Source organism: Leuresthes tenuis, unplaced genomic scaffold (assembly GCF_036924035.1).
Source record: "Leuresthes tenuis unplaced genomic scaffold, fLeuTen1.0.hap1 SCAF_19, whole genome shotgun sequence".
NCBI lineage: Eukaryota > Metazoa > Chordata > Actinopteri > Atheriniformes > Atherinopsidae > Leuresthes > Leuresthes tenuis.
Window position 1 is genome coordinate 28,110,435 of NW_027325373.1, and position 25,557 is coordinate 28,135,991.

Below are 25,557 nucleotides of genomic sequence, written 5' to 3' on the forward strand. Positions count from 1 at the left end.
ATCTGGTAGGCTGATAACCGTATATTTTAAGCAGCCGTGTTACTGCAATTTAGACTTACTGTCGTGTTACAGGTACTTTATTTGTTGTTGTAGCTTTATATGTTCTGTAGCTTCTGTAGCTACTATTGCACTAAATGGTTGAAAACGTTATGCAAATATGCAACTTGTTTTGAAATGTTAATAAATGGGAGCTTCCCCAAACAGTTGCCTCTTTCCCAACAATCCCCTCTGTGCACGAACCATATGGTAATTAAACATAAAAAACCTGCGGCTTATAGTCAGGTGCGGCTTGTATATGTACAAATCATGCAATTTAGCTTCTGCGGCTTATATTCAGGTGCGGCTAATAGTCCAGAAAGTACGGTATATTTCCAGACTAATTAAGACTCTTTTAAATTAGAGGAATGCCATTTTCTTTCCAACTTTCTTGCAGTCTGCTTTAGAGCATGCAGGTGTGGATTATCTTATGTAACCAGCTCCCACTATACATTTGGGAACAGACACCCTCTCTACCTTTTAAGATTAGGCTTGAAAGTTTCCTTTTTGACAAACTTATAGTTATGGGTGCCTCATGTCACCCTGAAATATCCCATCGTTATGCTGCCATAGGTCTAGATTGCTGGGGGACCTCCCATTTCTTCACTCTGTCTCCTTTTTCTTTATGTACTGTACATTTTGCATTATTGTTGCAGGTATCCCTAGTCTGGAATTATGGTGTCTGTTGTCCCCTCTTTCCTGTCCTCTCAAACCCCAGCTGGTCGAGGCAGATGGCCATCCTTCCCGAGTCTGATTTTTCCAGAGGTTTCTTCCTGTTGTTGCAAGAGGAGGTGCAGCACCGCAGAGAGGGACACAGACAGAGCAAACCAGTTTAACCACTCGTTTGACTGTATTGCTAATGTGTCTCCAAACCACCCTGCTCCCTGTACCTGCTTCACAAGGCTCACTCTCACCTGGACAGGGGGAGCGGCGCTGTGTGGATCATATGTTTTTACTCCAGCAACACAATCACTAGCCAGCCCATCCTACTGAGAAACAAGCTGAGCGGACGCGCACTTGGTCTCCTGGATTGTGGATTGCCTCACCGAGAGACTACAGTTTGTGAGGCTGGGCAGCTGCGCTTCGGACACCGTGTTCAGCAGCACAGGGGTGCCGCATGGGACAGTGCTCTCTTGTCCTGTTCACATTTTTTGTTCATCAATTTTATATATATTTTTTTCATACACTTACATCCTACTCTACGTTGTTACAAACTGATTTTTTGTTTTCGTTTGCTTTTGATGCTAACCTGCCTTCAGGCATCTATGCAGCTGCAGAAAACTGAATTTCCCTCAGGATTACCAGGACAGCAATTGAAGAGAGGTTTCACTGCAATCTGTTGGTTTCTTTAGCTAAGCTACTTTTTTAAGATTGGCTTTTTATTTCTTTTTTTTTTTTCGTTTTTCTTTTTGTATTATATTGTTTTGTATTATTTTTTAATTTCCCCCACTGGGGGATGAATAAAGTATTTTTCTATTCTATTTGGATGTCCCCGCCATGATCTGTCACCTTACTGTGTTGGAGGGGTTTGCGTCCCACTGAGTCTGGGAGCTATGTTGCCCGGGGCTTTATGTCCTCGGTAGGGTCACCCAAGGCAAACAGATCCTAGATGAGGGACCAGACAAAGAACAGCTCATAAGACCCCCTATGAAGAAGAAAATATTTGGATCACGTTTTCCTTTGCCCACACACAGATCACCGGGGCCTCCCCCTGGAGCCAGGCTCGGGGCTCACCACCCGTCGGAGGGGCCAAGGGGGTCAGGTGCTGTGTGAGCTGGGTCGCAGCCGAAGACGGAGACCTTGGTGGTCTGATCCTCGGCTACTGAAGCTGGCTCTTGGGATGTGGAATGTCACCTCTCTGTTGGGGAAGGAGCCTGAGCTGGTGCGCGAGGCTGAGAGGTTCCGGCTAGATGTAGTCGGTCTCACCTCGATGCACGGTTTGGGCTCTGGAACCAGTCTCCTTGAGAGGCGTTGGACTCTCTTTCTCTGGATTTGACCGTGGTGAGAGACGCAGAGCAGATGTGGACATAGTCATTGGGGTTTACCCCGGTGGGCGAGAGGGTAGCCTCCTCCACCTTTGGGTGGGGGGACGGGTCCTAACTGTTGTTTGTGCTTACACACCAAACAGCAGTATAGAGTACCTACGCTTTTTGGAGTCCCTGGAGGAGGCACTTGAGAGTGCTACTGCGGGAGACTCCCTCGTTATGCTGGGGGACTTCAGTGCTCATGTGGGCAATGACAGTGAGACCTGGAAGGGCGTGATTGGAAGGAACGGCCCCCTTGATCTGAGTGGGATTCTGTTTCTGAACTTCTGTTGGACTTCTGCTTTTGAAGAGTGCAGACGTGTCTCTGCTTCCTCCTGCTGCTTACTGCTTTATTTGCTTTTAAATCATTCTACTTCTTTCCACAAGCCTTGGATATAATTTCATTTTTTATTCCTTTTCTTTTAAGTGTGTATTTGTAAACGGTATTAGCCCTCCTGTTTGCAAAGAGAATCAGACAGAACAATGTCTCCTAACCCTGCAGTATGAGTGAGCTTCACAGAGTGTGAGCAACTCTCTGTGAAGATAACACAGCTCGAGAAGAAGATTGAAACGCTGCAGGACATTTGTGCGAATGCGGAGTTTATTGACTCTATTATAGCTCCTGTGCAGGCTGTGAACCCCTTCATGTGTCAAAGGACTAACTCAGATCTTTCTACACGGGATAACAGCTGATGTGGAGCCTTACGCTGCAGACCTGGCTGACACATTTCCCTGGATGTGTCCAAATGACACTGGAATTTCTGTTGAAGCTCCCAAAGCGGACGGTCCGACTGACATCTCCTACAGGAACAGTGTTGGCGTCAAACCAAAGTCATCAACTCCAGCCAGGACCTGGTCTCATGTTGTCTGTCGCAGAGGTAAACCCAGCATGAAACCTAAACCTCCAGCACTCACTCCACCACCTGAAGTCCCATTGCATAATAGATATGATCCGCTGACTCAAAATAGAATATGTCACAATGAATGTAATGCAAAAATTAATAACAACGAGAAATGGCCCCAAAACTCAGCCAGGGCTAACCAGAATATTAGGAGAAGCCCAAATCCCACAACCAAGGTGAGGTCTACGGAAGCAATCGAGACCTTCACACAAAATTGAATAGATACCATTCTGATTGGGGACTCTATAACACAGCATATCAGAATGGCAAAGATGGAAAATATAGCTTTTTCCGATACAACAGTCAGGGAACTGATAGATCTTGCCCACCATTATGTCTACACATCCAGATGGCATGATGATCATCGTCCTCATGGGGTCTTTTGATATTCTGAGAAGGAAGACTTTTCTCTGCTGTTGGAGAGACCGTGTCACTATGGAGCACACCCTGTTTCCATTTCAGGCCCCATTCCTACTGTGGGTAAACAAATTGAACTTTTCTGCAGACTGCTTGGCCTGAACACATGATTGTCAAATGCATGCATCGCCCATGGGATTAAGTTCATTGATAACTTTAATATCTTTTGGAACTGTAAGGAGCGTTTCAGACCTGATGGCGTACATCCGAATGGAACTGGATGCAGATTACTTGGTGCATACTTGTGTCATGCTGTTGGGACGGCAAACCCAAACATGACTGTACAGATTACGAGACTCTTTACTCCACTGGTTCCCAACTGGTCTGGCTTCAGGACCCACCATCTTTTGTTATAGACAAGCTGCAACCCAGGAATTTTTTTTTAAATCTCAAATTTCTTTAATTAAAACATGTTGCAGTTTGAACCTGACATGAAATAAAATATCACTGTGTCAATAGGCACAAAATTCAAGTTTAACAATAAACAAAAGCAAACAAAATAGTGTGACGTTAGAGAGGAAAAATTCCTTTTAACACTCAAGTGGCTGCATTTTAATTCAAAATCAAAAAGTGCACTGAGGTCGTCGCCCCCCCCCCCCCCCCCCCCTTGTCCTCAATATAAGAAAATCCATATTTTATGTAATCAGTGTCTTACCTGCGTTTAGCCATGGTCACACTCATATGAAAACAAACCGTAGCTTTTCTTCTATCTGTGAAATGGCGAGACTCGATTAGCATTAGCAAGGTATCGTCGCCACTTACTGTTTAGGAGTGTGAATAGCATGCATTCTGAGCCCTTCAAAATTAAAGCATAGTCATATTTCTGAACTTTTTTTTTTTTTCCCAGTCAGAGTCTGGTGACCCATTGAAAACGGGTCTGCGACATACTTTTGGGTCACGACCCACCAGTTGGGAACCACTGCTTTACTCCACGTCACCCAAGGTCTTCAAAGGATGTCTCTATCCCAGCCAGGACTCTAGCAACCACCATCTACTAAGAGACGCAGGGCACACCCTCCTCCTCCTCTTACATCATCTGTCCTGGCAGAGCAGGGCACAATGGGATGTGCAGGCTGTTCAAGGAGCAGCACCAGCAGAGTTCAAAATAAAGATAACATGCCATGATGCATTCAGGGTTCCTGCTATAGTAGTCCTACTACTGACAGCTGTTCTGAGAACAAGCTGCGACCCAGTAGGATTCCTGTATTAGTTAGTAAAAGAAGGAATCGAAAACAGTCTTGCTGGGTGAATCTATCTAATTTGTGAACGGTACCACGTATAACTCAGAATACAACAGACCAATGTAAACTCCACAAAGCTCGCTCTGCTTAATATTAGATCTCTGTCCAATAAGTCCCTGTTAGTTAATGACTTCATAATTTCACACAATTTAGATTTTCTTTTCCTGACAGAAACATGGTTAACAGAGAGCACAAGTGCTACTGTTCTTAATGAAACTGCACCCCCAATTTTAAGTTTTATAGATAAATGCCGAAATGGGAGGAAAGGTGGGGGAGAAGCTGCCTTATTTAAAGATACATTCCAGTGTAAAGAGAACTCATTCTGTGATTTCACTAGTTTTGAATGTCTTAGTTTTATTTTAATGGGTGTTTCTAAAGTTCTATTCTTAATCACTTACAGATCTCCAGGATACTGTGCAAGTTTTATTGATGAATTTTCTGAATTATTGTCTGTTATCTCGACTGATTTTAACCATTTTATATTGACCAAGGATTTTAACTTTCACATAAATCATATGACGGATGGGAATGCAAATTCTGTGCTGGGCATGTTTGGTTTGTGGCAACATGTAACAGAACCTACCCACCTTCGAGGTCACATTCTGGACTTAGTAATTTCTAAAGGTGTTGATATTTCTTCTGTTGTGGTTATTGATTCGGCCTTGTCTGCCCATTTTTGTATTTTATTTGATTTATTGATTACTCAGAATGTTCAAACAGCCAGCTTCTCAGTTAAGAAGAGGTACATTAATGAGAGAACAAGTGCTCACTTTAGGGAGGCCATAGCTTTGTTACCAACAATGAGCGCACAGTCAGTTGACGGACTGCTGGATCATTTCAACTTAAGAATTTTGAATGTAATGGAAGCTGTTGCACTGATGAGAATCAAGAGCACCTTGAGCAAACAGAAAACACCATGGAGAAACACCACAACTCAAACATTCATGAAAGCTGAACGTAAGTGGAGGAAAACAAAGCTTCAGATTCACTATGAGCTGTATAAATGAAGTCTGCGTAGTTAGAACAATGAGCTGTGCAAGGCCAGACAGCTGCATTTATCTTAACTGATTAATAAAAATGCCAACAATTCTCCAACTCTGTTTGCTATGGTTGAAAAACTCACAAATCCTCCTAAACAGTCAAACTCAGACCTCCTCTCCACTGAGAAATGCAACAAATGTGGCAACTTTTTTAGCCAAAAAATCAGAACAATTAGACAAAACAACCACACAGACAAACAAGAAAACTAATCTGTGTCTAAAACCTAGAAATAACTGATGTTGTGTCACAATTTAATATTGTTGATTTAAAAATCCTGGAGGAAACAGTTCGGCATCTGAAATCAACAACTTGCACTCTGGACATAATACCATCTGACTTTTTAAAAACAGTTTTCACCTCAGTAGAAAGTGATCTCCTACAAATAGTTAACAGCTCACTGGCATCAGGCATTTTCCCAAGTCCCTAAAGAATGCTGTCATTAAGCCACTCCTAAAGAAGAGAACTCTAGATGCCTCTATTATGAACAACTACAGACCCGTCTCTAATTCCTCTTTCATATCCAAGATTATTGAGAAAGTTGTATTTAACCAGCTCAACGACTTTCTGAATGAAAATGTAAGTCTCGATAACTTTCAATCAGGCTTCCACCATTATCACAGCACTGAAAAAGCTCTGGTCAAAGTGTTAAATGACATTAGGTTGAATACTGGATCTCAGTGCTGCGTTTGATACTGTGGATCACAGAATCTTGTTGTAGAGGCTGGAAAACTGGGTTGGACTTTCTGGAACGGTCTTTAACTGGTTCAGGTCCTGTTTACAAGGCCAGAGTTATTTTGTTACAATTGGCAGCTATGAATCTGAGCGAGTGGCCATGACTCGTGGAGTCCCCCAGGGGTCAATTCTTGGATGTCTTCTGTTTAACTTGTATATCCTCCTTTTGGGTCAGATACTGCACAACTTTAACATCAATTATCACAGTTATGCAGACTCCCTCCTGTGGGGGGTGCTCCAGGAGTATGGAGTGCCGGACACCTTTATAGGGGCTGTTCGATCTCTGCATGACCAGTGTCAGAGTTTGGTTCGCATTGTTTGGTTCGCAAGCTGGATGTGTTTCCGGTGAGGGTTGGACTCTGTCAGGGCTGCCCTTTATCACCTATTCTGTACATAATTTTTATGGACAGAATTTCTAGGTGCAGCCAGGGCATTGAGGGGGACCGGTTTGGCGACCTCAGCCGAGTTTGAAGCAGCTGGGATGAGAGTCAGCACCTCCAAATCCGAGACGATGGTCCTCAGCTGAAAAAGGGTGGAATGCCCTCTCTGGGTTGGGAAGGAGATCCTTCCCCAAGTGGAGGAGTTCAAGTATCTTGGGGTCTTGTTCATGAGTGAGGGAAGAATGGACCGGGAGATTGACCAGCGGATCGGTGAGGCGTTAACAGTGATGCGGGCTCTACATTGGCCTGTCGTGGTGAAGAAGGAGCTAAGCCAGAAGGCGAAGCTCTCGATTTACCGGTCAATCTACGTTCCTACACTCACCTATGGTCACGAGCTGTGAGTATTGACCGAAAGAACGAGATTGTGAATACAAGCGGCTGAAATGGGCTTCCTCCACAGTTTGTCTGGGGTCTCCCTTAGAGATAGGGTTAGAAGCTCGGTTATCTGGGAGGGGCTCGGTGTAGAGCCGCTGCTCCTCCGCATCGAGAGGAGCCAGATGAGGTGGCTCGGGCATCTGGCTAAGAGGCCTCCTGGACGTCTCCCTGATGAAGTGTTCCGGACACGTCCCACTGGGAGGAGACCCCAGGGAAGACCCCAGGTAAGACCCAGGACATGTTAGAGAGACTTTGTCTCTCGGCTGACCTGAGAAAGAGCTGGAGGAAGTGGCCGGTGTCAGGGGTGTAAGCTGCTGCCCCCACCACCCGACCCCCGGAGAGGCGGCAGATAATGGATGGATGGGTGGGCTTTGTATGTATGAATGGAACTCATTTGGAATTTTAATGAATTGAATTTGATTGTATTATGATTCTATTACAATTAATTAGATTCTAATTGGATTGAATTTCATTGCATCTTGAGATAAGATTTGTTGTAAATTGGCACTATATAGATCAAACTGAATTGAACTGAACGTAATTAGAATGTGACTACTCCCAATGGAGATACACTGACTTGCAGAGAAATATGTGGAATTCTGCTCCGCAATTTTCTTCCAGTCACAAGCGTGCACTTCTTTTACACTCCCCATGCACAGCCAAATCCATAGTCTGAGAGCACTGAGAAACATATATTCCTCCAGCAACCTGCAATTATACAGTACCAAAAACAGAACTAATGGTAGAACTGTTAAAATGTGCAAACATAAGTGAATCATCCCTTAATAACAATGCAATTGCTTTTACATGACATAAAAGTATCGGTCCTGTTCAAGAGACAAAGTGGCTGTTGCTATAGTTAGGTCCATTGCATCTACTCAGTCTAAAATTTAATCTAAATTCTAAAATAAATAAATGGATTATCTTCTGTGAAACAGGTAAATAGGTTACTTTTGTATTTATATAGAGTCAACATAAACTTAATTCATATCAGAAATACCAAAATACATGTTTTTGGTTTTGTTTACTCTTTATATTTAGCACTAAAAGGCAGCATATTAGCACTTGTAATATATATTATTTCAGATTTGTATATTGCTTATTGCATATTTTACAAGATCAGTATTTTACAAGATGTTCAATAACAGTTCTATGCTTAAACATTTTCTGAATTAAATACTTTGATGTTGTTTAGAGTAATTATGCACCCATATGACATTAAGGACTTCTTATAAATAATTACCCTTTTTGGACAGTTGAGATCAGAAAAACCTACATTACTTTGAGACATATCTAAACTTTCTGGACATTACATGACCTCATTCTACATATCCATTCATACTCATTTGGCTATGAAAGAGCTTTTCTTCTCATCTGTTTGCTCTGATTGAGTATGCATGACTTAGGTGCTCTGCTTCATTCTGAATCAGTCATGTGTCAAATCTGACAGAAAGGGCTGAACCCAATAAACACCAGACACCCAACTTTTGAAACATTAAATTACATATCAGATACTAATCTTCAGGAATGCAGTTCAAGATATCTGTCTGACAAAGTCTACAGTAACAGCCTCAGTAATTAAAATCCTAAAGTGCTTATTGTTTTTAAAATATTGTGAAGTTTGAATGGAATGAGCCAATTATCATTAATATGTGTGAAAAGGGCAGAGCACATTTATATGTCTACATCTGTTTGAATCTCTTTGTAAATTGTTTGAGTTAAGAGGAGTCCAATTAGGACATGCCACCACCAACTTATTCTGGGAGCAGCATTCATTAAGAGCCCTGCTTACGTTCATAATTCTATTCCTCCTAATAAGAGGTGAGTAAATCACAGGATTCCTCTGTACAGTCAAATACATTTTCAAACTCTGTTTGTATTAGTCAATAGGATTTACAGGAGGTAAATATTAAGAAAAGGTAAGAAAATAATTTGAGTCCATTTTATTGATGTCCTACTGTCTCATGTAACCTATTGCTTTCAGTGTCATCTCTACTCACCCCACTTGAACATCATCATTGTCAGCAGTACTGTTTTTAGATTCACATGAACTTTTCCCAACTCCATGGTAAAGCCACTGATCTGGCTTAATGTAATACCAGCAATTTCGAGTGCAAAACAAACAAAAATAAGTCCTAAAGTTCAGACATTATACTGCGTTTTGTTATTGCCCTCTGTTTAGAGACTGACCTGTTTTGGCCGCCTAAGCTTCACTAAATACAGTCTTCTCTGCTTTCACAGAGTGTAATCAGCCATGAGAGAGACAACAGGAAAACATGAGGTGGACTTACACCTGCAAATAGAAATTCTCATTTTGAGGCAAGCTCCTTTTAAATTTCTTATAGCTTTAATAAGTAAAAATTATGTATCTCCATTCAAGTGAAATAAAAGAAACTTTTTAACCCATTACAAACCGAGTCTTTGTTGAAGGAGAGCATCATAAAACCTGAGCATTTCCAGGCAAATTTAAAACTTTCCAACAAAAAATAGATTTTTCAGCCTCTAAAAAAGTATCTATTTGAAATAAAAAAAAAACCCAGCTTTCCTTCATTTTCATATTTTTGCAATCTATTGACCTTGTCCTTATGTTTAGCAATTTTTTTTCTTAAACTGTTCATCTGTCTTGAAAATATTAATGCAGCATTTGCATCGGACATAACAGCTAACAAAAAAACCACATGGAATAAAGTCTGAATGGGGTCAATTCCCTTTCTTTATTTGGATAAATGCAACATGTTGAACCCCTGAAATATATAAGAAAGATAATAATTTATATTTCAGTGGCTTCTTTGTGTTTTAAAGGCAGCAGCACAAAATCTCTTTGGGTAATGTTCTTTTTTCATTTAGTTCCATTTCATTTTAATTTTTTATAATCTGTATACTTGGAAACTCCTTGAAAGTCAGTGTAATCCAGTCCATCCACCCATTTTCTATATGCATAAAATAAGATAAATTATAATGTAAACTGTTCAAGCAGGTTTCAATGATCAGCAAATTTCAGATCATACAATAATAAAAAGAAAGCTCCAGGCACAATAAGCAGCTCCACAAAATAGTCCTCTATTGTGTTTGTAAAGCTTCAATAATTGAAAACACTAGTAACAGTTTTGTAAAAATTGATTAAGTCCAACTTTCGTTAAAACTTCTCTACTTTCTTCTTTCTGAAAAATATAGCTGAAGCGTCTTATAAGTTACAATTTATCCAAACAAAATGATTCTTTTTATTTTCTGGAAAAACTGCTGTTGTATACACACATATTCCTGAAATCGATTGGAAGTCCTCGTGTGAGCTAGTCAGCCTGTTAGCTTTGTTCACTCCAGTGAATCCAGGCCAGAGTTTCATTACTGGCTCATTAGTGCCGTCAGCAGCTTTAGTAGTCTTTCTTTTGTGGAGCTTAGCAGATATATCAGTCAGCCAGAGATGTTCACCTCAACTCCTATATATCAGAATTAATTACAGAAATACAGGTGATTTCTTTATTTTAAGCCAAGAAAAAGGTTTGATAGTTGTGGCGCCACAGAAAATAAAATAGTTTCAGGAGCAAAAGGGTTAATAATCCTTGAATGCACCAAAGATGTGACAAATTAATTTTAAATTTTGAGTGAAAAAGTTATGGAGATAATAAATGGCAGCTCATAGAAAAGTAATGTGCTTAGAACATAAAAAAGCATGTATATATTTTTAGGTTTATTTTTGTTACCCCATGAGGATATTTTCTGCTATAGTCAGTCACTGTATTTACCAAGGACAGCTCCTAATGAGGACTGATTTGGATTAAGTCTAAAGTATAAATTGAGGTTAAGGTTACTGTAAGGCATGAACTGGTAATGGTTTACCTCCCACTAGATACCAGTGAAATGGAACCAATATCAAGGTTAAGCCTCACCCTGACATGATTCATCCAGACCAAACATAAAGACAACTACAGCTAGAATACAATAAGACACATCCATACCTGCAAAATTCATAATTGAAGATGTTACATTGCACACTGCAAATTCATACACAACACACAAACTCAAACTAAGTAACAACAAGATTGCTGTGTTCTCAGAATGTGTTCCTTTATAATAAGTACTGTACTGTATAATATTCTGTTCAACAAAGAGGGAAAAGGCCACTGTGTCAAATCTGTGCTTGAGAGTTGTAATCTGAAATAGATCAAGATAAAATGGTATTGTGCTCTAGGACAACAAATATGAGAAATGCAAACCTGGGGTCCTCTTTACATTTTAATACTGACAGGTTAATATCAATTCAATTCAATTCAATTCAATTTATTTATATAGCGCCAGATTACAACAATTGTCATCTCAAGGCACTTAAGTAATATAGTCCAATTCAAGCCAATTGGAATTCAATTCATTGTAATAATAATCCAATTAATTCATATAGAGCCAATTCAAAAAATAATATCCTAGCTAAGGAAACCAACAGATTGCACCGAAACTTGTCTTCAGTCCAATCTCCCGTCCTGAGCCTGTGGCGACTGTGGAAAGGAACGACTCCCTTTAACAGGAAGAAACCTCTGGCAGAACCAGAACCAGGAAGAAACCTCTGGCAGAACCAGACTCAGGAAGGGTGGCCATCCGCCTCGACCAGCTGGGGTTTGAGAAGACAGAAAAGAGGGAAAAGAGGGGGGGAAAACACCATAACACCATTCAAAGGATATCTGTTGGAACAGGGAAACACAAGTTAATAACCACAATAATGTCACATGTACATAAAATAATTTGAGAAATTAAACAGGGGGAAAAAGAGAGCAAAGTGAGGAAAGGTGTGACAGATGAGGTCCCCCAGCAGTCTAAGCCTATAGCAGCTTAACTATGGGATGTTTCAGAATCACCTGAGCCATCCCTAACTAAAAGCTTTATCGAAAAGGAAAGTTTTAAGCCTAATCTTAAAAGTGGAAAGGGTGTCTGCTTCCCGGACATTTACTGGCAGCTTATTCCACAAGAGAGGGGCCTGATAACTGAAGGCTCTACCTCCCATTCTACTTTTAGAAACTCTGGGAACAACAAGTAAACCTGCAGTTTGGGAGCGAAGTGCTCTGTTAGGAAAATATCTTACAATGAGATCTTTAAGATATGATGGAGCTCAGTCATTAAGAGCTTTATATGTGAGGAGAAGAATCTTAAATTCTATTCTGAATTTAACAGGGAGCCAATGAAGAGAAGCTAAAACTGGAGAAACATGATCTCTCCTGTTAGTTCTCATCAGAACTCTGGCTGCAGCATTTTGGATCAGCTGGAGGCTTTTCAGAGAATATGTGGGACAGCCCAATAATAAATTACAGTAGTCCAATCTTGAAGTAACAAATGCATGAACTAGTTTCTCTGCATCACCCTGAGACAGGATTTTCCTGATTTTAGCAATATTATGAAGGTGAAAGAAGGCAGTCCTAGAAACCAGTTTTATATGTGCGTCAAATGATAAATTCTGGTCAAAAATAACTCCAAGGTTCCTCACTGTAGAACTAGAAGCCAAGGAAATACCATCTAGAGTAACTATATAACTAGACAATTTCTCCCTGAAGTACTCAGGTCCAAAGAGAACAACTTCAGTTTTGTCTGAATTTAAAAGCAGACAGTTCTGAGTCATCCAGGTCTTTATGTCTTTAAGACAGGCTTGTAGTCTGACCAACCTGTTGGTTTCATCTGGTTTCATAGATAAGTACAGCTGAGTATCATCAGCATAACAATGGAAATTTATGCCATGCTGTCTGATAATGTTACCTAATGGAAGCATGTATAAAGTAAAAAGAATCGGTCCAAGCACAGAACCCTGAGGAACTCCATGACTTACTCCAACATGTGAGGAAGATTCTTCATTTACAAGAACAAACTGGAATCTATTAGATAAATATGACTTAAACCAGCCTAATGCAGTTCCTTTAATCCCAATAACATGTTCAAGTCTCTGTAACAGAATGCTGTGATCGATCGTATCAAATGCAGCACTGAGATCCAACAGGACAAGCACAGAAACAAGTCCGCTATCAGAAGCTAACAGGAGATCATTGGTAACTTTCACCAGTGCTGTTTCTGTGCTATGATGCACTCTGAATCCTGACTGAAACTCTTCAAATAGATTATTTCTATGTAAATGATCACAAAGTTGAACTGCAACTATTTTTTCAAGAACTTTAGACAAAAAAGGGAGATTGTACATATCCCCTCAACTGAAACAGCTCTAGAATTGGCTTTGTTGACCTGAGTAGATGATTCTCATTGAAGTCTCCACACACAATAACAGGGTGACAGTCCAACACCTCAAGTGCATCCAAAAGGCTTACCAGGTTTTCCAGGAACGGTCTCAGACTGTAGTCAGGAGGTCTGTACACAGCAACATCATCTTCATAAACTGTCAGTCCAAACCAGACCCATCACAGAGAAATCTTCTACATCCTGCCATCCCAGCCTTTCTTCAAAGCAGAGGATAAAATGGCCCCTGTTAACCCTCACCTGACCACCTGTCTGACTCTGAGAAAAACCACACATCATGCTGCCTCAGACCACCAGAAACAGTGAACTCAGCACTGCTGCATCATACAGAGACATGTTCTCCTCCTGTCACTGACCCGGGTTCCTCTCAGCAGACAGAAGAGTGGAGATCTTCTCTTTGGAAATACAAACATTCACTTCATTACTCTGAGTATGCTGTGTTCATTCATCTGTTGATATCAATATTATGAATCTGTTCATTCATATTACACAGTATCTAATTCACAGTTCCATTGTCTTTCTGTAGGCCTTCCTCTCCTGTGAATCCTTCATAGCTGAGACCCTCACAGATGAACAGAAAGTTATCATCAACACTAAAACATCCACATGTTAAACCTCACTGACAAGAGTTGGTTTGTGCTCTGCAGCACTGTTTGAGTTATATACTTATGCATCATTTGACCTTTCAACTTGTTCAACTTGTTTCAACTAAAGCTCATGACAATATATTTCTCTTCTCTTGTTTCCTGAGGATCATTTTCACCTTCATGCCTGCATGTCATCATCTTCCTCTCCAGTAGAGACAAACTGCTGCTGACTCTTTGGTTGGTGGTCAGATGTCTGTCCCCCTGTCACGTACCTAACTGGTCAGTCATTCAAAGTATCCTGGCTTGGTTACACTTCTGCAGCACACCACCTCGCCACAGGGGTCCCCCAAGGTTCAGTACTGGGACCTCTTCTCTTTGCCATATACACCACCTCACTGGGACAGATCATCCGATCACATGGTATCTCATACCAATGTTATGCTGATGATACCCAGCTCTATCTGTCATTCCCACCTGACGACCACACGGTCTCAGCACGAATCTCAAACTGTAACATGGATGAAAGCCCATCACCTCCAACTTAACCTCCCAAAAACTGAACTGCTTGTCTTCCCAGCCAAACCTACCATACAACACAGCATCTGCATCCAAACTGAGTCCCTCTCTCTTGCTCCATCAAAGGTTGCTAGAAACTTGGGTGTCATGATTGATGACCAACTAACCTTCAATGATCTCGTTACCTCGGTTTCTCGTTCATGGCGCTTTGCATTGCTAAACATAAGAAAGATCAGACCATACCTAACCCAAAATGCCACCCAGCTCCTGGTGCAGGCCTTGGTCATCTCCCACCTTGACTACTGCAATGCTCTCCTAACTGGTCTCCCAGCCTGTGCTGTGAAACCTCTGCAGATGGTCCAGAACACGGCGGCGCGTCTGGTCTTCGATCAGCCTAAAAGAACACGTCCCCCCTCTGTTCATTGAACTCCTCTGGCTGCCCTTAGCCGCCCGCATCAAATTCAAGTCACTGATGTTAGCCTACAAAGTGCTTAATGGAACGGCTCCCATCTACTTGAATGCTCTTGCAAAGGCTTATGTCACAACTCGGTCCCTCCGTTGGTCCCAGGATTGTCGTCTAGCAGCTCCTACACCACGCCTAAGACAATCCAAACTCTGTTCATGTGTCGTTCCACGATGGTGGAATGACCTACCGAGCGCTACCAGAACAGGGGCGTCCCTGTCTATCTTCAAGAAACTCTTGAAAACCCAGCTCTTCAAAGAGCATTTCCTATCCTAGCACTTACCTTGTACTTCCCTACCCCCTCTATCTTTGCACTTTATCTTTCTGTACTTCCTTCTATGCCTGCACCCTATCTCTACTCTGTCACCTCTGACAGAGTCGGACTATTGGGTTTCTTTTATGTAGTTTATTGTTAGCTTTTTATATATAGCTTGTTATATCTTCATTGTAAGTCGCTTTGGATAAAAGCGTCTGATAAACGCATAAACATAAACACAACATAACAAAACTAAACCAGAAAAATACAAAAACAACAAGCATCGTGACACTCCCATCTTCACACACATTCAAAAAGGATGTGAAGGGGACCAAGGGCCTTCTCATGATGAAGAGGAAAATTGTGCAAGTATGTTGATCACAATAATACATTGATACACTAACTTTAATCTTCTTAAGTTTTGCTTTTTAATCAAACCAGTATTATAAAAGTTTTATTAAATAAAAGCTGTCACAATGACATGTTTCATTCTTTTTTTTTTTTTTCACTTGTCCTGTTCAGCATTATGGCAGCAGAATTGTAGTCTGAATACCTTTGATGCCAAACAGATTTGCTTTGCCAAGGGAAGTTTTATAAATGTAAAGCTCCCCTTGATGCCCATTTATTTATTTCTGTTGACAATAAATGACATGTAATAGAACTGAACCGGACCGGGGGACAAGGAAAGAAGAAGAGGAAAGAAGAGGAAACAGAACAAAAATAGAAACAAAAACCAGACAACCAGCTGCTACACCTGTAAAAAACAAAACAGACAACAATCCACGGCCTCTGAGGGGAATCCAGCCTTAGCGCCACCAGGAGCACCTGAAAGCAGACAAGCAGAGAAAAAACAAACACACAAACAAACAAAAACAAGCACAAGAAGCGGCAATCACATACAACACAGCTGTGGATATAGATGACCTGAGACGACATGATAATACATCAACTGCTACTGGGCTAATAAATGTGTGTGTGTGTGTGTGTGAGAACATGCAACACCCATGGCACAGGACCTACATGGTAACCGTGCTTAGTTATGAGTGTATAAGTGTACAGAGCCACAATCCACAGCCCCCCCCCCCCAGCAATCAGAAGCAGGCAGAGAGGGCCACAAGACCCAGGCCACCAGCAGCCCCCACAGAGCACAGAACCCAGGAAGCCCACCGCAGGGACAACCACGCATCCACCCAGAAGACTGCAGAGGAAGCCCCCGGACAGAGCCCCCATAAGCATAGGGCAGAGGCCCTCCGGGAGCCAGGGGCAACAGCCCACCGACCCCGCCAGGCCCCAGCCGCCCAGACATGGGCCGTGCACTGGACCCGGGCCCCAGGAGCCCGAGCGCCCCCAAACCCCCCGGCAGAGGCCCCACCCAATACCCAGGAGGGCCAAGCGCCCCAGACAGCCACACAGTGGGTCAGCGCCTGCCCCAGCGCCCCTGGCCAAGTGCCCTGGGAGTCAAGACGTGCCCACAGGTGGGTGAAGTCGCGAGCAGCGGGGAGAGGCAACGCCGCCCCCCCATCGGGAGAAGCACAAGCAGGCCAGGCGACAGCAAGTCCCAGATCCAGGCCCAATCATTACCACACACACTTTCACGTCCCATACATCCACACATCCTCCCTCCCTCGACTCCGCTGGGGTGTAGCGCAGCGGGCACACCAGGGGGCCAGCAGCCCCCCAGCCACCACAGACCCCGAACCAGCAGAACAATTAATTAATCCTCTTGGCCCCTCCTGCCCCGAGCAGCAACCAGGAAGCAGGGGTGTGGGAAGAAGACCCCTCCCCTCTCCCTTCTGACTCTTCAATATTTTCTAATAGTGAGCGATTAAAATTGAGGGGCAACCAAACTTGTAGAACTGGGAGCGCGGCCCTCTGGGCAGCCTACATACCCAAAGAGCCCCGCCCACCAGATGCCACTCAGTGTAACCACCCCCCAAGACCTAATGTGTGTGTGTGAGTGTGTTTGATAAGTAGTAATGTCTAAGGTGAGATTAAAACAGAGGCGGGGAACTGCAGAGTGCAACCAAAGGGGACCACCTACGTGGCCCCATCCACTACACCCCACCGAACACACGCCCCCAAAACCCTTCATGTGTGAGTGTGTGCTGTGTACAGGAGCCAGAAGGGAGAGGGGTATGGGGATATACACCGGGGGAGCTACTCTCCCCAGGAGAGGGCAGACAGGGACTGGCTGCAATAGGCATTATTGCTGACATGTTTCATTCTAACTACATTAATAAGTGCTTTACTGTGTTATTTAGCTGTCATCTATGAAGATGATTTGTATCAGGAGAGAGGAGGTCCCACTGTGTCAGCTAAAGCTGCAGCAGGTCCCCTGTGCAGCATCAGGCCTTCATAATGATGCAAAAATACTCCTTGTTTCCTCTTGAAGGTCTGTACCCATCTTTCCAGTGTTGCAGCGAACACTGAGCAGGTACATGGAGGCAGCAGTTCAGCAGCCAGTGAAAATGAAAAAGGTCACATGATGAGAACACTTTAAATCTTCACATGGACTCTGTGATCCTTTGACTCTTTGCACCATCACATTCAACAAACAGCAACCACATAAAACTGAACTGTGGACAAAATTAAGGACTCTGAGTAACAACACTCATTTTATCCTGTCTAACTGTGTAAATGTAAATATTAATTTAATGTATTAATTTCATGTTTCAGAACAATGTATTAGTGTTTTTCTCCATCATGTTTCCTCATATCTATACTTCAGATGTCACGTACAAATGCACTAATGACCACACTAGAGAGAACTGGTTTAGTCGTACTTATAGCAGGAATAGGACAGGACTCACACACAGGTTGTGTTGAGTCATTATGAAGAGCTTTCCTGACATTTAGGAATGTGTAATACTTGGTCATGTGTTTAGATTGTTGATCATGTTGATAATTAAAAGTTGATGTTTTCTGAACTCTCCACCATATTCTGAAACAATTAAAAAAAAAACAATAATAATAATAATAATAATTAAAGCTGCAAGCAGCGTTGATTGGGCCCGAGCACGTGCGTACGTCGGGGTATGCGCTGGACTCCGTCTGATGCGCACCGCACAGCACAGCTGTCCATCAAGTGTAGAGCAGGATGTGAGAATCCCAGTCAGGCGTAGTACTGCCGGACGTAAAAAGTAACGTTTATGGCCACTAGCAAGTGGCGCTATAAGTATGTGTAAGTTTAGACATGTATGCATTCTGGGTGGAGCCCAAGTGCAGCCTATGAAGTTTGGTGAAAATCGGACAATGTCTGGAGAAGTTATAAGTGACTTATTTGGCCACCAGTAGGTCGCGCTATAAGCATGTGTAAATTTCGTCATATGTATGCGTTCTGGGTGGATCCTAAGTGCAACACATGAAGTCTGGGGTATATTTATAATTTATAGTTATAGGCTTCTTTGTTTTTCATGGCAAGCAATGGCCAGTCGTCGAACTTTGAGGTTTTGCCACGGCCACACCCTTTAAGGTTTAAGAAAGATTTCCATTACTTTTAGTCCCCCATGGTTAAGAGTCAAGTTTGAAGCCTGTAGCATGAAATATGTAGGAGGAGTTCAATCAAATGCGAGTGTGGAAATGGGCAAAAATGGCGCCAAAACGCATGTTCCACTCAAAATGGCCGACTTCCTGTGGACCTGGCGTCATGGTGTCCATAGTCATTTTTGTCCGTCTGGGCATGACGAAGGCGTGTACCGAGTTTCGTCAGGGTATGAAAAAATGACCCCATTCGTTTGGCGTAATTGCAATGTTGTAGGTGGCGCTACAGAGCCATTTTGCGCCACATATGTTTGCGAATGCCAAATTTTGCCGTTTCCCCCCACGACTGGCGTCCCTGGCAAAATTGTTTGGAGGAGGTTTCGTAAACAATAATAATGCCTTCAGGAACAATAGGGTCTTCGCAGTTCACTGCTCGGGCCCTAATTACTTTCAATGTTAAAAACCTGGAATTTGAAAATGTATTGAATAACTAGAAAAAGCTGTTCCTGGGAAACAGCAGTGAGAATGCTGACGAGCTGAATGGGGATAGCTGACCATACTGAAAAAGTTGAAAATAGTGAAAATTCAGCAGAAAGTTATTTGCTCAAGTTTCAAAAGGTCTGAAAACTAATTTTGAAAGTACCTGGAGCTGGATGAAGGCAGAAACGAGAAGCAAAATGCTAAACAGAAAGTGGAAAAAAATCATAAAGAAGAGAAATAATTCAGAAAAATTGAAAATTTAGCAGAAAGGTATTTCGGGAAGGACCTGGAGCTGGATGAAGTCTGAAAAGTACAGAAAAGAAGAAAAATGCAAAACAGAGTGGCAGTTGGAAGGTACTACTGTAAAAGGTATTTTTGAAAGGACCTGGATGAAGGCAGAAAACTGCAGAAATGAGAAGAAAAATGCAACACAAAAAGGGAAAAACATTGTTGCTGTAGTATGGGTTGAAGGAATTTGAAGTTGAAATAACAACTTGAAGAAAAAAAAAAGCTGAAAATAGTTCAATTTTAGCAGGTGTAGCGAAATTATATATCGCTGGCACATAAGGCACCAACAGTATATATATATTTATAGCAGACACACGTAGCGTGATGTGATAAGATATAAGGATTTATCCGAAAGTTCTCACTATCTGAATAAGCCTTATTTAACCTCGTTTTAGGGCACCACCTTCAATCGAAGGAAAAAGAATGAAAAGGAAAAGGTATGTTAAATTAATAACTAATAATTTTCAGTCTCATATAGTCGCTACTCGTGAATTCTCGTTTTGTTGGACTCACACATACGTAAAGAACACATACACAAAAGCCGGTTGATTTTATATGTGTGTATATATGAACCATTTATTACAATGATATGACCAAAGACATGAACCTTAAGACAACAGGAGAAATGCTTTGAATATGGATGATTATATAAGAAACACTTTTTTAGCTTTGTTACTATTTAAATTCAAAGGCTATCAACTTGGGTTAATTATCATTTTAACAGCAAATTCTCTCGACACCCACCGCATACCGTCTGAAATGTAAGAACAGGGCAGATCTTACGGTTAGGTCAGCTCCGAACCACAGGTCATCGCCAACGGATCCCACTGGGTCTCTCTCTGTTCCGCGTCTCGCGGCCTTCGTTGTGGTTGACTTTCAGGGACTGGACCGGTCGCTTTCCTTCGCCGGAGAATAAGCCTTCCTTCTGGTAGCTTGAAGACGAGCGGGTGGTGTGTCTGAATTCACCGCAAATAATGATAAAACTGTCCAAGGGTCGAGTTGGTTTTGGTTATTGACCAACTCTGATGAGGTGAACTTAAATTCACAAAAGATTGACAAAAAGGTTGACAAGCTGAAAGCTGGCTCCTTTTTCTGATAAAAAAAATAGGTGAGGATGCTGCAGCAGCAGAGTTTAAAACGTGCTATAGAGAGGAGACAGGATGACGGACGAACAAACGCAAAATGTATCTTTCTACTACATTCTTCTCTTTCTGTCTTTGTTCGGACCTTCTTCCTCTCCTGCCATTTCCAAAGACTCTCAGCCAGACTCTCATTCCATTAATTAGAGCTCTCTGCTCTTCATCTTCTCTACTGATCTGGACCTTCAATATTCTCTTTCAATATTCCGTCCATGTTCTATTCAAGAACCTATGCGAACTGGGCAATAACTCTGACTTTTCCTCGCGGGTTCCGGAGTTTGATTCGCGGAGGCGGGGCATGACGTAGGCCTACGCTACACTTTCAGCCAATGGTATGCCTGAAACTGTTGTGACGTCTGCCTGGGCGTATTTTGTAAGGCGACCTGCAAGGAGGTTTGCCTCAAAGCAATTCGACTCCTGCATTCCTCCGTCTCATAAACATTTGTTCAGAGGATTCTAAAACACCATAACTTGTTAAGATATAAAGGGAAAGATATAGCATAAACTTAGGATATAAAGACATCAAAAACAACATAACATGATGGTTATGAGTCTCAAAATTCAGATGGATATCTGTAGAGTTATGAAGTATGAATAACGAACCAAACAATGTTATTTTCCTGTGTTAAACACAGAATACAATAAGAAACAGCTGATTATTGGTTAATAGTTGCATTATTTCATATAAATGTCACATGCAAGTTGTTGATTAGTTTGGGTTTAACTATTCAGTACTATGAACCACTCGGGGGGGCAATGTGGCTCCATACGCTGATTAGTAATTTTCCAAAATAATAATATCTTCCGTATCGTTCCACGTACGATCATGAAAAAGGCATTAAAATGCAGCTTGTGATATCACTGAGAACATGAAAGAACTTGTACAAAGATATAAAGCACATTTAATACAGTTTCAAGATTCAGCTAAAAAGTGATTCAGGGTGAGATCCTTTGAGAGGTCCATGCAGCGACTGTCTCTGGCTTGAATCAGAATCAGGGCAAACTGTCACCATTATTTACTTTGAACCATATAGGGTTGGAGGGGTCCTGTTCTGGTTTGCCCCAATACTGTCCTGAGAGGGTCCGTATTTTGTTCAGCTTAGTTAGCACTAAGCTATTAATGCATTTATCTAAATTTATAGCACAGGTGTGTGGAAAGAGGGGCTGAGAAAACCCCCCCAAAATGCTTTTGTGGGCAAAGGTTGTTGTAAATTTCTCTTCTTTGATGTAGAATCCCCCATCTGGTATTTCCACACTGACCATCCCCACAAAAGAATGTTGCAGTCATTTAAAATCTTAAGTTTGTATTAAATTCCACACTTGAGTTCGCTACACAGGACAAATAGTTGCAGAAGTCTTGGTTGAAGACTTGGTTAAAAACAACAGAAGGAGAAAAGATGTTACTGGAACCCAATTCAGTTGGGGATCAGAGTCCTGTGAGCATACATGGTAGCACCATCAACCAGGTCACATCATTGAAATATGTTGGTGTGTACATTGATAGTGACTTCAGCTGGCACACACAGGTGGAAAAGGTCTGTACCAGGGTTCAGGACCCTTTTCTCTCCACAAGACCTTTTTGAGCAGGCTGTTATCAAGCAGGCCAAAAACATCCTCACTGACACATCACATGTGCTCAGTCCAGAATACACATTATTAAAGTCAGGAAGAAGGTACAGGGTTCCACTCTGTAAACATAATCGCCTCAAATACTCATTTATCCCCCTATCAATTAAGCTCATTAATGAGCAGCTAGGGGAGAAAGAAAAGGAAAGGAAGAGGCAAATGAGGCCGAGGTAATGGCATATGGGTGTATTTTTCTGAATGCATTTTGCACATCGTGTCAGATTGTTTTGAGTGTATTTATTTATTTATTTTTTTTAGTGTGTGTCTATACATATGTTTTTAGTATTTTCTTTTTTGTATTGCACTGCAACAGTGCTCTTTTATCCAAGACAAATTTCTCCAATGGAGACGAATGAAGAAACCTTGATCTTTACCTTGTATTTTTGAAAGGAGCTGGTGCTAGATAGGGTTGGGAAAAATTTGAAATGCAGAAAAAAAAATTGAAAATTTAGTAGAAAGTCATTTGCTGAAGTTTCAAAAGGCCCTGGAGCGTGAGAACTTGTTGAAATATGTGCGTGTAGTCAGACTTGAGAGCCCTGATTTTTAGCATTTAGCCATCCAGTCCTGCAGTACCGGTTGCCGTTGCCATGGTCGCTTCTGTAAACACCATCGTGGCGTGGTCTATGGGCGTGATGTCATCAATGATCAACTGCGTATGCGGGTCACTTCAGGAGCGTGAGCTGTTCACACAGCAATCCGTAGACAGGCCACATTTAAAGAGGTAATGTGAACAGCCAAACAAAACATAGGATTTGAGCAGTAAATCGGAATTGTGCATTAAGACCTGCAGTATGACCAAAAGCAAATCGGATATGGGTCACATAAGAGCGAAAAAATCTGATTCAGGTTACTTGCAACGGCAACGTAGCCATAGTCATAGTTAAAACCTTGGGTATTAATAATGATTCGTATGTCTCGAACAAACGGTCACTGTTCGAAAAGTAGAAGTCATAGCTCAAAAATTCTTGAACCGTGAGCACGAGAAGAGATGGCAGAAGCCAGCAGTGCAATTTTTATTCTGCTCCTATGTAGTGTTTGGTTTTTATGGCAGTTTTAAAATTAGTCCTTCACATTAATTTCATGAGTCGGCCTGTTTATAATGGCCAGGTATAGGAGTTGGAATGCTCCTCTCTGTGCTAAGAGGTGATTTGTGAGAAATCTGTGAGGCCAAGCTCAATGAGGGTGACTTTGGGTGAAAGAGGACAAAAATACCTACGTTTTGAAGTAAAATTTTTCGAGGTCAGGCAGATATTTTGGACATGAGATGCATTTGTTTGAGGAATTTTTTTCTAGAGTGGGAGTTAGAGGGTGAGAGGCATGAGAGGAGATTCTCCGGCTTCCTAAAACGTAAACTGCTGTTGTGTCAAGGCTGTATAATATATCAACAAAGCCTTTTTAAAAAAAAAAAAAAAAAAAGCCTTTTTAAAGCCAGTTAAAGTTGAGACTTTCCTGTCACATATAAACTTTGAACGATGTCTCTGTGATGCGTTATGGCTGAGTTATGAGGCCTCCAAAAATAGGGTAGTTTGGGGCTCGTTGTGTGCCACTGCTGTTCATTCATAAAAATCAAGAAGAATCAAAAATGTTCATATTTTTTTTTTAAACTATTTCTAAACATATTTCAAAATTGGCTTAATATTTGAAAAAGCTGAACGATTTGGTAATAGCTGAATGTCTTGTGACCCATTTAAACTTTGAATGCTGTCTCTAGCTGAAAGTATGTAGATGTAGTTAGGTTGATAAGAGGAGTAAGAGTTGAAATGTACCATAAATTTCCCTAAAATTTGAATAAAATGTTAAATATTTTAAGTATAAAAGTTAGAAGCACCAAAAGTTAATCGAATCTCCTGAAAGGGCTGAACATTTTGAGATGAAAATAGTTGAAAATCTGTGAAAGTATGCAGAAGTAGTTAAAGGACAAAAAATGTACGGAAGAACTAAGATGTTGGCATAATGATAACATAGAGAAACAGGAAAACAATAATGAGCTTTACAACATTCTCACAACTAGAAAAAGCTGTTCCTGTGAAACAGCAGTGAGAATGCTCATGAGCTGAATGGGGATAGCTGACCATGCTAAAAAAAATTTTACAGAAAAAACAGTTGCAGATGTCTTAGTTGAAGACTTGGTTAAAAACAACAGAAGGAGAAGAATTCTGTTGATATTTTCAATTCTGTTTCAATCATAATGGAATGATGGCACCTAAAGTTGTTGAGAAGAAGAAAAAATTTAGAAAATGGAAAAAATAGCAGAAAAGGGCTGAAAAGTATTTGTGGAAGGACCTGAAGCTGAATGAAAGCTGAGAGCATTTGAAAAACAAACAGCTACTTGAACATGTAAAACAGAAAAGTGCTGAACAGTACAGTGTAAGGAAATTCAGCTGTGAAACAGATATACATTTAAAGAAGCTAATATGATCATTGGTATATGCTCTGATATTAGAAGGAAAGGAATAAATGAAAGTTTAAACTGGACAAGTCCAAAATGAATGATTGTTCTGTTTTTATGAAGGCGACACAATACTTATTTTTCAAAGCATTACAAATATTTTAATAGAATACTAAAATTACAACAGATTTGTTTATCGATAGGTTAATACTTAGATGATTACAAAACCTCAAAAACACCTAAATTGCAAGGTAATGGAGCAGGACGATCATGTTAGCATTAATGAATCAACTCCCTCTGACTATTTAAATGTTCACGTTCCTCCAACCACAGGCAGAGGAGGAGGAGTGGCAGCTATCTTCAGATCAGGGTTACTAATCAGTCCAAGACCCAATATTAGTTTTAGCTCTTTTGAATCTCTGATTCTCAGTTTTTCCCAAAGTGGAAATCACAAAAACCTCTTGTGTTTGTTGTTGTGTATCGTCCACCTGGCCCTTATTCTGAGTTTCTGTCTGAATTCTCAGAGTTTTTATCACAGTTAGTGCTGAGTACAGATAAAGTCATTGTAGTGGGTGACTTTAATATTCATGTAGATGTTGAAAAAAAAAAAAAACTATTGGATTTTCTCAAAGTGTTCACAGACCTACTCACTGCCTTAATCATACCCTTGACCTTGTGCTGACTTATGGCATTGAGAGTGAACAGTTAACAGTGTTCCCTCATAACTCTGTCTTGTCTGACCATTTTTTAATAACTTTTGAATTTACATTACTTGACTATATGGCTTCTGAGAAGAATTTTACATATAGAAGGTGTCTATCAGAGAATGTTGTAACCAGATTTAAAGAGTTGATTTCATCATCCTTTTCTTCACTGCCATGTGCTGATATGACAGAGTAC

General features: G+C 41.3%; 1 protein-coding gene across 1 annotated transcript in view; it reads right to left on the reverse strand.

Annotated features, from left to right (window-relative positions):
* Window positions 1–9,275, reverse strand: part of crb2a (crumbs cell polarity complex component 2a) — an 85,958-nt gene extending 76,683 nt beyond the window's left edge. Inside the window, exon 1 of the mRNA XM_072371543.1 lies at window positions 9,209–9,275. Within this exon, the coding sequence (XP_072227644.1) occupies window positions 9,209–9,275 (67 nt within the window). The remainder of the gene's footprint in view (window positions 1–9,208) is intronic.
* Window positions 9,276–25,557: the final 16,282 nt, after the last annotated feature.